This window comes from Quercus suber, unplaced genomic scaffold, assembly GCF_002906115.3.
Source record: "Quercus suber isolate HL8 unplaced genomic scaffold, Cork oak 2.0 scaffold_279, whole genome shotgun sequence".
In the NCBI taxonomy this organism is placed as follows: Eukaryota; Viridiplantae; Streptophyta; class Magnoliopsida; order Fagales; family Fagaceae; genus Quercus; species Quercus suber.
The window spans coordinates 688,296-703,021 of record NW_027069735.1 but is presented as its reverse complement, the minus strand read 5'-3'; the positions used below and the strand labels follow the sequence as shown (position 1 = coordinate 703,021).

General features: G+C 34.0%; 1 protein-coding gene across 1 annotated transcript; it reads left to right on the top strand.

The window, feature by feature from the left end:
- Positions 1–3,220: 3,220 nt before the first annotated feature.
- LOC112000974 (MDIS1-interacting receptor like kinase 2-like) lies at positions 3,221–4,530 on the top strand. Its single transcript, XM_024033143.1, has 2 exons — positions 3,221–3,707; positions 3,764–4,530. Exons 1-2 carry the CDS (start codon positions 3,221–3,223, stop codon positions 4,528–4,530), a joined length of 1,254 nt encoding a protein of 417 aa, XP_023888911.1.
- Positions 4,531–14,726: the final 10,196 nt, after the last annotated feature.

Below are 14,726 nucleotides of genomic sequence, written 5' to 3'. Positions count from 1 at the left end.
GTTGTGAATGGGTCTATTTTGGGTCCACACATCTATCATTCACAACTCACCACATAATAAGCTGTGGCAAAAATTTGATATGTTTATGTGGTTCTAGCATTTTTCTTTTATTTTTTCATTTTTGGTCTTGTTTTTCCGCATTACTCTTGACTCTTGAGTGTCTTGCCTAGTTTGTATTTTTGTCCCTATATCTTAATATTTTTCTTTTAGATTTGTTAGGTTCTAAGGTCTTAGGATTTTATGTATTTAGAACTCTAATTTGTAATTTGGCAAACCATGAACAAAACAATGTATTTAGTCTTGTTTAGGCTTGTCAAAGTTGGTTTATTATTGTAAAGTTGGAATCGATGGCTGCAGAAGTACTTGGGACTTTCGGCCTGGCTCGATCGATCGAAGAATAGACTCGATCGATAAAATCGCACAGGTTGTTTTTTCTGCAGAATTTCACTCAGCCCTACTTCATTAAACGTTTAGGGTTTTATGTTTTTACCCTAGGTATATAAACTAAACCCTAGCACTTTTGGGGGTTGCTCCAATTGTATTGTTGCTATACATTTGTTTTGTGTAAATCTCTTGTGAGATCTTTGAGGAGTTTTCCTTTACACAAAGTTTAGGGTTTTCAAGTGGTAGATTGAATATTGACGTAATCTTGATTGATCTATTTGAAGCGGGGAGCTTGTAGTCCTTCTGTATGAACTTCGATTCTTTCGCATAGTGGATTCAGGTTTACCTTGAGGATAGCTAGGTCAAATCCTCACCAGGTTTTTACTGTGTGGTTTCCTGGGTCATCATATCTTGTGTTCATTTATTTTCCGCTGCTTTGTATCTTGATATGATTAATTGATTGCTTTAACCTAGAGTTGCATAATTTGACTAAGTAACAACTTGGCTAATTAATCTAGGCTACGTAATCTGGTTGTTTAAGGGGTCTAAAACCATTCAAGATTTGTGAGCCTTCTTCACATGAGCCTTCTTTGGTTATGTGTAACATGTTGGTTCCCCGAACTTCAATTTTTTTTTTTTTTTTTTGAATAACAAGTAGGGGTGGGTTTTAATCTTTTTTATTTTTATTTATTTACGTAAAAGAGGTCCTTTTTAATGAAATTTACCAAAAGTCTTCTTATTACCTAACAAGGCTTAATTTGAAACTATAAAAAAATATATCCAACTTTACGTTGTTTCAGGAAGACTTGGCTCGGTCAAGGCATTGAGTCCATCAAGCTATTGGGGTGCGGGTAGGAGAGAGAAGTTGATACTAAATACCCATTTGGATACAGCTAATAAGCTGTGTCTACGGCTGCGTTTTTGTTTTTGTTTTTTTTTTTTTTTTGAGAAGCACATTTCATCTTTGTCTTATGCTTTTCAAGTGGGTCTCGTGCGTTGTTCATCGCGAGACCCACAAACCTTTTTTTTAAACAAAAATTTCATTAAAAATGGGTCCCATGATACTATTCACACATTTAATAATGATTTTGCTATAATATTTTCAGTTTTTAGCAAAATAAGCGATATCCAAACACACCCTTAGTATGCGTTTGGGATGAGCTGAATTTTTCAGCTTATCTCCACTTTCAGCTTATTTTTGCTACTATTCATGAGTCCCACTGCACTTTTTGATACTATTCATGTGTCCCACTATACTATTCAACTAACATTTATTTTTATCTACAGTACTTTAAATAAAAGGTTTTCAGTTCCAGCTAAATAACCTGTTCCCAAATGGACATTAATATGGTAACTCCATTGCCAAATTATGTGTGAATTCTCTCTATTATTTTGTGATTCTCCCCCTAATTTTTACTCCCAATTCAACAAACCCATCACCTAATCATTTTTTAATTCATAATAATCTCTCTCTCTCTCTCTCTCTCTTCTCATTTTGCCTCCAAAACATCACATGTATTATGAAGTGATGATGAATCTTCCTTCAATAGTATTCTGCGCCAATTGTCGTAAGAGGGAGGTTACATGTAGTTGATACATGATATACCTCTTTGTGTTTTTGTGCTTTGTTTACATGTAAAAACTAAAAAGTTGGTTTGTGGGCCTTCAATCTTTGCCTAATAGGTTGGGTTAGGGTAGGCTTTCAATCTCTTTATTTTTATTATTAATATTAGGGTAAATTACAACAACTTACTCTGAGATTTGGGGTAATACTAAAAACATCCAAAGGTTTTTAAAAATGACCAATTTAGTCCTTAAACACTAACACTTGTAATGCTAGCTGTTTGTTCACTCTCCCTTTTTTTTTTTTTTTTTTCATTTATATTATCTATTTCTTTCCCTCTGTTTCTTTGCCCAGAACATAAACCCTCTCTCTCACTCACTCTCAAGCTCAAACCAATATATCCAAAGGACATACATGACCATGCATTTAAGAACCATTCCAAGAAAAAAGCTCACTAAACCAGTGTATCAATTTTCCAAAACCATACAGTCTCATTAGGGAAATTTTTTTACAAAACATTCAAAAACAAAAATCTCACTACATCAAATGATCAAACCAAGATCAACCCAATTATATTCATCATTACACAAGACAACCAAACATAGATCAACTCAGTCAATCAACCATCCATCATCACACCTCAGAAAGACCCAAATAAAAAAAAAATTCAAAACAAAACCCAGACATACATTGGCAACCATCGTGTGACCATCCACATCAGCACCACATATCACTACCCACTCATCCTCCTCAAACCCAAATAGTTCCAAACATCCAACATCACATGATTACACCTTAAACCCAAACAAACAGAATCAAATTTTTTTTTTTTTTTGCTTAGTGTTGTTTCGGGAAGATTCAACTTGGACAGGCCAATGGGGGTTTGTTGCAGAATTATGTGTAAATTCTCTCTCTAATTTTGTACTTCTCTCTCCTATTTTTACTCTCAATTGACTACTATGATACATTATTCGGATGAAGAACACTTGCCATTGAGCGAGTTACAAAAACTTTACCTTTATTCCAACAGTCTTTCTGGTTCTATTCCTGAGGAGTTAGGATTGCTTAAACATCTGTGGGTACTTCAATTACTAGATAATAGACTCACTGGTCCAATCCCTGCTTCCATAGGAAATTTGGTTGAGTTGTCTGATCTTAGACTTCATCAAAAACAACCTTTCTGGATCAATTCCAACCACAATTGGAAATTTGACCAAGTTTACCACTCTAGTTTTGTTCTTGAACGAACTAAGTGGTTTTGTTCCACTCAAAATGAATAATCTTACCAATTTCATGATATTGGACCTAAGTTTCAACAACTTTACTGGGCAATTGTCTAAACAAATATGCCATGCTGGAGCACTAGAACATTTTGCTATCATTAATAACCATTTTACAGTCCCTATCCCAGAAAGTTCGAAAAATTGTAGTAGCCTTGTTCGAGTTAGGCTTGAGGGAAACCAACTAACAGGAAATATAGCTGAATATTTTAGCATTCACCTGAAGTTGACTTATATCGATTTGAGTGGTAATAATCTACGTGGTGAACTTTCATCGCAGTGGGGGCAATGCCATAATTTGACAAGCCTAAAAATCTCCGACAACATGATTTCTGGTAGGATACCACCTGAACTTGGTGAGGCAAATATGCTACGTGTCCTTGATCTCTCTTCAAACAATCTAATGGAACATATTCCAAAGGAATTGGGGCGCCTGAAGTTATTGCTCGAACTTCTTTTGAATGACAACAAACTTTCAGGTAACATTCCTTCAGAAATTGGGATGCTATCTGATTTAACGCGTTTTACTTGGTAGTAAACAATCTCAGCGGCTTAATCGCCAAAGAACTTGGACAATGCTCAGAATTGTTGTTCCTGAATCTGAGTAGAAATATACTCCATGGAAGCATTCCTTTTGATATAGGAAACCTGCAATATCTTCAAAGTCTTGATTTTAGTCATAATTTGCTGGTAGGAGAGATACCACGACAGCTTGGAGGCATGACACAGTTGGAAACAATTAATCCCTCTCACAATTATCTCTCTGGTTCCATCCCATCCACATTCGGTGATAGTGCAAGCTTGACATCCATTGATATATCCTACAATGAGTTAGAGGGTCCTATTCCTAACATCACAGCCTTCCGCAAGGCTCCAATCGTAGCACTAAAAAATAACAAAGGCTTATGTGGTAATGTTGCCGGTTTGAAGGCTTGCCCAAAAATGATTCCTAATCCTCCATCTAAGAGGCATAACCAATTTTTGGTAATAATTTTAATCTCTCTTTCGGGCACGCTGTTTTTTATATTTATCATTGTAGGAGTTTCACTTCTCCTTTGCCAAAGAGTGAAGAAAACAGAAGACAAGCCTAGAGAAGTGCATAATGATAATCTTTTTCCAATATGGAGTTTTGAAGGGAAAATGGTCTATCAAAACATTATTGAAGCTACAGAAGAATTTGATTCCAAATATTGCATTGGAGTGGGAGGTTTTGGAAGTGTTTACAAAATTGAGTTGCAAGCAACCCAAGTTGTTACTGTGAAGAAACTTCACCCACTACCTAAGGGCGAGATATCCAATTGAAAAGCCTTCATGATCGAGATTCATGCCTTAACAGAAAGAAGACATCATAACATTGTAATGTTGTATAGTTTTTGTTCGCATCCAAAACACTCTCTTTTGGTTTATGAGTTTTTGGAAGGAGGAAGCTTGGTGAAGTTATTAAATAGTGAGGAGGGAGCAAAAACATTTGATTGGATTAAGAGAGCTGAAAACTCACTTAGTGTATAAAACACTCGTAAATGTTTAGACCCCCAAAAACAAATTTTCCAAAGCAAGCTTATATTCAAACAATATATGTGCAGAATATGAAATATAAGCAATACCCAAATTATCAAACTACTTTAAGCCATTAATTAATCACAACTAGTCGAAATTAAAAGCTAAGAGTAAGGGAAAGAGATGTAAACACAAGATAACACCAGCACGTGTTATCGAAGAAGAAACCGAAGAACTTAGTGAAAAACCTCTCCGCCGCCCTCCAAGCAGTAAATGATCCACTAGAAAATTAGTTAGGATACATGAATAACAATAAACCTTCAAAGCCTAATCTACTCGATGCACCTAAGCCCTCCAAACTTCTTGATCCAACAAGGTTACGCCGAACTGTGTCTTCTCTAGCTTACCAGATCCTACAATTAGTCCATTACATCAACCAATATGAATTGGTTCTCTCTTGAACTGCTTCCCAAACACCAAAAACCTTCTCACTACTCTGAATTTGGTGAGGTAAGGATTTGGTTTATAATCCTCTCATGGATATGACAATTGAGAGGGTGAGAGTAGAGGAATTTGGAGAATCAAGTGTAAAAGATTGTGGATGAATCAATATTGTTTTTCTCTAGGGTTTCTCTCTCAAAATTCTCTCTGGAAGCCTTCTACATTTCGTGGGTATAAGGGTATTTATAGTAGGGTATGAGATGGAATGTGAAAAGTCAATTTTCAACAAAACATGGTGCACTGGCGACTCACTTCGCAACAAGGATGAGTCGCAAGTTCTAGTCGCTAGTTACCAGACTAGGCTAGACTGTACTTTTTGTCTTGTAGTGATCTAGCTAGCCTGACTCTTCAACTTCCTGCATGCTTCACATGTGTGCTTCATTTTGGCGAGTCACCACTCACAAGTCAGTCGCGAGTTACTTCTTGTTGCACAGTCTTGATCAAATCTTCATACTCTCTCATACACAACTCTTACATTATTCCCACCTAGATACAGGGTTTCTAAATGTTGAATTTCAAGCAAATTTGGCACGAAATAAAGCTAACACATAGTTGAATAAATTCAACTTTACAAGAGCCAATGTGGTAAAAGGAGTGGCAAATGCTTTATCTTATATGCACCATGATTGCTTGCCTCCTATAATTCATCATGATATATCAAGTAAGAATGTTCTATTGGATCTAGAATTTGAGGCTCACATCTTTGACTTTGGCACTGCTAGGCTTTTGAAGCCTAATTCATCCAATTGGACGTCACTTGCAAGCACCTATGGATACATGGCTCCAGGTCAGTTTCTTTGTTGTTGTCTATAGCATAAAAAGTTTTCCAAGCTTATGTAGGGACCACCCAAAATCATAGCGTAAAAAGTTTTCCAAGCTTAAGTTAGAAGAACATCTATCATGGTTGACATGGACACCAAAAAACCAATTTCCATAGTTATTACAACCTATTCTATACTATATTTTGTTAAAATATTAATTTTCCTAATTTTTTAAAAAAAATTTTCTCTCTCCACTCACAATAATTACCAATCAAAAATTGAATAAAATAATAAAATGCATAAGCAACCGTTTGTCCTAAATTTGGACAAGCACTATAGCAATATCTAATTTTGTCACATGGGTTCATAACCTGATGAAGTGTTTTTTAAGTTCTATTGGATAAATTTTAGGCCTTATGCTATTTTAGCAAATTTAAGGCAACTACTCTAAGATTTTTAGCTATTTTCTTGTCATTACATATTGAAGTTCATACCTAGGTCTATGTACTTATGAAGATTAATTATTATTTATACCATGATTGGGTCCATAGTAGAAATAAATTCATAAAGAAGAAAATGTAGCCACTTCCAAGGTTATTTTTTTCTAGATGTAAACCTTTAAATAATTCTAATATATGCTCAATTGTAACATAATACAAATTTGGCTACAGTTTTACCACATAACAGACAAGTTTTCAAGTCGCAGGTTAACCACCTATTATGCTTCGTTCTAAAAATGACTAAAAAGTGCAAAGTCAATTTTTAAGTTTTTTAAAGAGGTGAAGTTAGTTTTTAAGTTGATTGTAGTAAATGTAGTAGTATATCATATGTTTCAGCCAATTCATAAAGCTAAAGGTTTTGTTCAATGCATAAGTCCTGTGAATGGATCCAAGTTCCAAACATATGATATCAATAAAATTGATATATTTTACAATTTTCTTATGCATGGGCCAAATTCAAGTAGTGTTCTGATTTTATTGCTAATAATGGTGTTGCTATAACCAAGGTTTTCAGGCCCGAACCGTTCATTAAACCGTAAAAGGGAGAGGTTTAAGGTTTTTGAGGTTGAACCGAGGTCAAACCGGGGTCGAACCGTGATGACGTCATAATTAATTTAATAATTAATTAAAGCCTAAATATAGGTATTAAATTTATAAAACTAGCAAAATGGACTAATATATCTATATATGTGAGGGAAATTTAATGATTTTCAAGCATATATTTAATAATTAAATAAGAAAGTTAATAAAATAAAATAATAACCATGAAAACATTAAAATTTATGATTAATTTTTGAAGTAAAGTTGAATATCTTTGAAGGATTTTAATTATAATTTTTTTTATTCCTTGTAAGAGATGGATAATTTAATTAAGTAGAATAAAATTGTGTTAAGTTGTTTTTATAAAAAAATAAAAAAATAAAAAATAAAAAATAAAAAAATTGTTAAAGGGTTGGACCGCACGGTTCTTGACCGGTTCGTAAAATAAAAATAAAAAAATTGTTAAAGGGTTGGACCGCACGGTTCTTGACCGGTTCGTACGGTCCAACCCCGGTTTTAGGGGTTCACGGAATTGCCACATATGCCCGGTTCTTTATGCTTAAAAACCGGTTTTCATCACGGTTCACGATTTTCACGGTCCGACCTCCCAGTCTAGTCCGGTTCTGAGAACTATGGCTATAACCTTGATCAATTCTTTTCCCTTGCAGAGCTTGCCTACACAATGGAAATTAATGAGAAGTGTGATGTTTCTAGCTTTGGAGTGTTGGCTTTAGAAATAATCATCGGAAAGCGATCTGATCTCATCTCTCTCATTATCAACATTTACAACTCATGATATGCTATAGAAGGATGTGTTGGACCAACGCCTTTCACTTCCAATAAATCGAGTTGCAAGGGAACTGCTCTCCATTGCAAAGATTGCAATTGCTTGCTTGCACACTATTCCCCAATCTTGAGCAACAATGCAACAAGTTTCTCAAGAGCTTTCAACTCAAAAACCACATTTGCCAAATACATTATTCACGATCACATAAGGAGAAGTAGTTGATCTCGGAGGCTCAACTGTCTAATAGCTTGTTTTGTTTGTGTTCCCATTGTCGTTCCCCTACTTCTTCACATATAACCCTTCTAGTAAACTATTTATCTTGTTTTGTTGTATTATGTTTACTGGCAAGATGTATTAGTCTAAATGCAGAATTGAGAATTTCGCTAATAAAACTAGAAAGAGTTTTTTATTTGATCCATATATATTAAGTATATTCAATACATTGCTCGAGGGTCTTTTTAGTTTGGATATATATATATATATTGTAAGTTTTGTAGTGTCAAAATATTGCATTTCAAGATCAAGAGAAAGATTCAAGATGAGCTCTTTAAAATTGAAATTTCAAGGTCATTTGACTTAACTCAGTTAGTTATTAGAAGCCTTGAGTTATTTAAATTTTAACACAGTTTTAGAGAAATGTTATTTCCTCTCAGCCGACCAAAATGAGGTTTTACCCATTTCTCACAAACTTTCTAGCAAAATGCCTCATGTCTGAAACTATTTAGAGATATGCCCCTTGTAAGGACTAGATTTGAGTCCTTAGCCCAAAATGTGAATGGACTTAGGCCCAAAAAGCCCAAAACAATGAATTTGTAGAGAATGTGTTGGGAAACTGGGCTTTAATGAATCAGACAAACACTAGAATAGATTCAAATCACAAGAGAATAAAAATAGACAGGTTTATGCTGAAGAAAATCGTCCTTAGCAAAGTTCGAGGAGATCTATTCTTATATATTTCTTTTAGGTTTGATTACAAAGTCAATTCTTTATGCCACAGTGTTTTTCTCTTAGTTTCTCGATCCTTTTTTCCTCAGGGGTTTCTTACATTATATATCTCACTTTCCACGATCTTAGCCCTCCATTTGTTGCTCCTCTAAGCCACTCCTTGAGTGTTTGCCCATCGGACTCCCCTTCTAGCCCTCTGTGAGTTGGGGTAGCCTAAGTAGCACTGTTCAGGAGTCTTCTCTACATAAATGCGGTCAAAACGTTAGCTGCAGAGCATTCAATGTGGTGGCATCAGCTTTTCCTTAGATATTTCCTAGCTCCCATTCTTCTAGTACGTTCATAATGCACGTCCCTCTCAGTGGAATTTCATGCAAGGTCACTTTGAGTGATAGAATATACATTTGATCTGTACTTCGTTTATCCAAAGAGATAATCCTCCTCGGACCACCTTTTCCAACCTTTCCACTTGCATGTTACTTATGGGACTCTGAACTTAACACCCTCACTACTGTTTATTCATCCTCAGACCAATCAACGTCCTCGGCCAAAGCTTAAGGCCCAATATACAATTTTGGGCTCTTATCCCTACACCCTTGTTTTGAAACTCAATTTTTGGACAATCGAGTTTTAGCGAACTTAGACTTAGAAAAAAAAAAATTTGGAACTCGAGTTCCATTCAAAGTACTCGAGCTCATGGAACTCAAGTTCCACTTGAATATTTTCAAGGAACACAAGTTCTATGAACTTGAGTTACACAAATTTTTTTTTTAAATTTTTAGTTCTCTATAACTCAAATGTCCAAAAATCGAGTTTTAAATTGAAACTCGATTTTTAGAAAATCGAGTTTCAAAACAGGGGCATTTCCCTAAATAGTTTCAGACATGGAGCATTTTGCTGGAAAGTTTTGGCAAAATGGGCAAATGCCTATTTTGGCCCCTCTTAGCCTCTCTATAGACGTTGTAGAACCCATGCCTTTTCACCTTCACAGCCAAATACTTTTGCTACATGGATCTTTTTAAAAGGATCCCAAGACTTGAGTTTCAGTTTATTTGTCACTATTTGAGTACTTCTCATTTAAAGTAGGACATTTTTTTACACCTCAGCCTGCATATCGTTCCACATCAATATCCCAAGAGCCTTTGTACACTCTTGTTGCCACGCAATAACACCTTTTCCGCCTCAAAACCGTGAAAACTGAAAACATATGGTTTTATTCGAATACAAATATTTTGTGCTAATTTTTGAATTCCGCTTTATACTCTACTCATTACAAGTCACAACTTGCCCCGTGTTTTTTATTTTTATTTATTTAAACTTTAATTATTTTATGAAAAAAGTAAAATAAATACATGGTAAATAATTGTGATTTGTAGAGTATAAAGTAAAATATAAAAAGTAGTACAAATTATTTGTATTGTATTTAGTTCCACATTTTAAACTAGATAGTTGATTTGGATTGATCATGGAAACTGAGATCTTGGACTAAGAAAAGTGGCAAAAGAGAGGTTAGGGATAGCATAGTACCCGAAGTTCTTCAAAGAGACCGGCTTGAATGTAGCGTTGAATACCCTCTCCTAGATATATAACTAAAATAAATTTCAATTCAACACGAGGAAAGAAGACAAGAAATTAAGCAGTACAAATGATGAAATGCAACAGAAGTGCATGTAAAAAGGTGCTTTTATGAACGAATTTCCAAAACTATATGGAATTATGTTATTGCAAAAAGAGTAACTGAATTACATTAAGGCACTCTGGCCATTTATATAGGATTACAGAAAGAAAATTTTTATCGTGTTATAATTTGAGAGAATCATTCAAAGATTCTACATATTGCTATGTACTTTGTTTATGAATTTCAATTTCAAATTTCAATGTTATGTACATTATGGCCAAACCATCCACCATTGTTGACCATATAATATACTTTGTATATAATACGAGTTGATTTTAAAAAAAATTTTTCATATATATTTTTATTTTATATATATAATTTTTATTTTGAGAATCTAATTTAAAGTGGATAAAGTAATTTTAAAATTATAAGGGGAGTGTCCTATTTTTTAGGAATGTTTTAGTGGGAGTTAGAGTTGCATTTTGCTGGATTCTCCTTTAGTTTTGTCTTTACTTAAACATTGGGGTATAGGGGTATTTTTGAATTAGAAAATGAGGAATCCGAATAGGAGAAACTCCTTAAATAGTAGTATAGATAACCGACCCTTTCAATGGAATCTCCCTCACTAATGACATTTTTAATATATTTTTATTATTTTATTGAAAATGGGATTTGTATGTGTTTTTCTTATTTCCGGCCCACTTAAACCCTGTTGTGCATGGCATTGGACCACCCCAACACTAGGTGAGACATACCGCTGATTGAACCTACAACATCAAACTTGCAATGTGAGGCCAAAATGGGCATTTTCCCCTTTCCCACAAACTTTCCAGTAAAATGTTCTATGTCTGAAACTATTTAGGAAAATGTCCATGTTTTGAAACTCGATTTTTAACTTGCAATATGAGGCTAAAATGGGCATTTTCCCATTTCTCACAAACTTTCCAGCAAAATGTTTTATGTCTGAAACTATTTAGGAAAATGTCTCTGTTTTGAAACTCAATTTTTAGAAAATCGAGTTTCAAATGTAAAACTCGATTTTTGGACAATCGAGTTATGGCGAACTTGGACATAGAATTTCTTTTTTCTTTTTTTTCGGACTCGAGTTCCACAAAAATATTTTCAAGGAACTCGAGCTCCACAATTTTTATTTTTCTTTTTTAATTTTTAGTTCACTATAACTCGATTGTCCAAAAATCGAGTTTTAAATTAAAACTCGATTTTTAGAAAATCGAGTTTCAAAACAGGGGCATTTCCCTAAATAGTTTGAGAAATGTGGCAAAATGCTGGAAAGTTTGTGAGAAAGAGGCAAATGCCCATTTTGGCCTGCAATGTGATAAGTCGTGAGGAATTCCTACCATCAGATCTAATGGTAAGAATTCCTCATGACTTAGCATTTCATTGTAAAACAAAGACTTGCTATAGATTGGTCATAAGAAGGACCATTGTAATTGTTGTTTACCGAAGAAAAGATTAATTTACGGTGTCACTCACATCTTATGAGCTGGGTAGAGAACGACGCTTAGATAGAGTGCCACAAGTAAAAATCTTGCCATTGCTAAGATTGACTAACTTGTTATTTTGAAGTCAAAACTAATCATAAACAAATCAAGTGAAATAAGCTAAGGCCAGACGACAAGGGCATAGGTAAATTTTATGAATATGTTACTTTTTAATAGTTCAAGAAACCATAAAGCAAAGCTAGTCATATAATAGTCTTATAAAATTTCCCTTCAACTTAATAGGTATTCTACGATCATACAAAACTTCTGAGATTTTTCTCCATTTCATCCACCCTATTCTTATCTTATAATTCAATCTTCATCAATCTCTCCGCATTTATGAATTGTTGATCTGAGATGTTGTCACTATTTAGTATCTCTTGACCATCAAGTCTTATCGAAAGCTTTTAGATTTTGGAGCGCTTCGCCAAAATTCTACTTTGGCATTAACTCCACTTCTAATTTTATCCAATAAAACTATGTCATAAGCAAAAGACATTCACCAAAGGACTTCCTATTGAATTGACTTAGTGGGCTCATCCATCACTAGTACAAAGAGATATGGACTTAATACTGATCCTTGATACAAACATATAGTGATAGGAAATTGTGATTCCTCCAGTTGTTTTAACACTAGTTACAACTTCGTCATTTGTATCCTTAATCAACCTAATATACTTCAGATGAACTCATTTCTTTTCCAAAACCCACCACATAACCCTTTTTAGGATCCTATCGTTTGCTTCCTCTAAATCAATGAAAACCATATTAAAATTTTTACAAGCCTCTATGTACCCCATAAAAAATTTCAAATTTAAAATATATTATTTTCTATTAAATATAATTGTTTTAGTGAGATATTTCCTAAAATAAGTCTTAAATTTTATTCTAATGTTACAATTCACAACCAAACTAATGAATATATTTAGTTATTCTATTATAACACATTTTATTTCCCTCTAATAAAGATTACCATTCTTGTTATTATCCGCATTTAGTATACTAAATGTACCCTAAGTACAATGTATTAAGTGTAACAAGTCCAAGTATGTAGTGTGTGAAACAAATTAGAGAGCAAGTTACAAAAACAAAAATATGTGAGGTAGGCTTAGGAAAGTAGACTCATTACCTCAAATATAACAGTTTGGCAGACGCTATCATCTAAAGAGTCACATTAATTATATAACTCCACATCTCCTATATGTTGTTTTTAAAGGTATCAAAAGTGCATCTTGTGATTCATATTTTTTTGACATTAGACCCTTTTTGTGTTTTGTGCACCACATTTTACTTTGTTTTGTAGCACTGGCTTTTTCTTTACGTACAAAGGTAATTTTAACATACAAACAGTAGTAGTGAGATGGTTATATATGACATTAATTCTCTAATAATTAATTTTTTAGTGTATCATCAAAATAAGTAACATGACATTTAGGTCACATGATCAATGGGCACGACGAGAAATTGAAAAGTAAAAAATACTGTGTTAGGAATTTCTTATTAATTGATAATTCCAATGACAGAGCAAGGTTATTTTTTAGGGGTGAAGTTGAATATATGAATTTTTTTAAAATCTAACTCGTATTATATACAAAGTATATTATATGGTTCAACAATGGTGGATGGTTTGGCCATAATGTACATAACATTGAAAATTTGAAATTGAAATTCATAAACAAAGTACATAGCAATATGTAGAATCTTTGAATGATTTCTCTCAAATTATAACACGATAAAATTTTCTTTCTGTAATCCTATATAAATGGCCAGAGTGCCTTAATGTAATTCAGTTACTCTTTTTGCAATAACATAATTCCATATAGTTTTGGAAATTCGTTCATAAAGCACCTTTTTACATGCACTTCTGTTGCATTTCATCATTTGTACTGCTTAATTTCTTGTCTTCTTTCCTCGTGTTGAATTGAAATTTATTTTAGTTATATATCTAGGAGAGGGTATTCAACGCTACATTCAAGCCGGTCTCTTTGAAGAACTTCGGGTACTATGCTATCCCTAACCTCTCTTTTGCCACTTTTCTTAGTCCAAGATCTCAGTTTCCATGATCAATCCAAATCAACTATCTAGTTTAAAATGTGGAACTAAATACAATACAAATAATTTGTACTACTTTTTATATTTTACTTTATACTCTACAAATCACAATTATTTACCATGTATTTATTTTACTTTTTTCATAAAATAATTAAAGTTTAAATAAATAAATAAAAAACACGGGGCAAGTTGTGACTTGTAATGAGTAGAGTATAAAGCGGAATTCAAAAATTAGCACAAAATATTTGTATTCGAATAAAACCATATGTTTTCAGTTTTCACGGTTTTGAGGCGGAAAAGGTGTTATTGCGTGGCAACAAGAGTGTACAAAGGCTCTTGGGATATTGATGTGGAACGATATGCAGGCTGAGGTGTAAAAAAATGTNTATTTTAAATTTGAAATTTTTTATGGGTTTTTTTTTTTTTTTTTTTCCATAATTGTTACGTGGATATGAAAAATTTGTTTATATGGAAATATATGAATGTTAGAAATTATTACACCTACTAAAGAGTAGCTATTACAACTAGGGCTGTCCACGACCTGCTCGGCCTGACCAAACTGCCCGAAACCCGATCACCTTCACCCGAAACTGGCCGATCAAAGCTTGTTCACGGTCGGATGCGGGTCGCCGCTCAAGCACTCGAGACCATCGGTTCGAGTTGCAGGTTGGCTGTCTGAGAAACTGACGAACCCGACCCGCCCGATGAGTTGTTCTTCCTTCGTCGAAAATCACAAACTCGGCCAAAAATCGGTAAGTCCAAACCTTTAAGTTCGTATGATAGGTAGATTTCGACCAG

Bases quoted from the DNA above. Each gene is read 5' to 3' on its own strand.
- LOC112000974 (XM_024033143.1), top strand. From the start codon at position 3,221: ATGAATAATCTTACCAATTTCATGATATTGGACCTAAGTTTCAACAAC. The intron at 3,708-3,763 runs GTAACATTCCTT...TTTACTTGGTAG, and splicing joins GAATGACAACAAACTTTCAG to TAAACAATCTCAGCGGCTTA.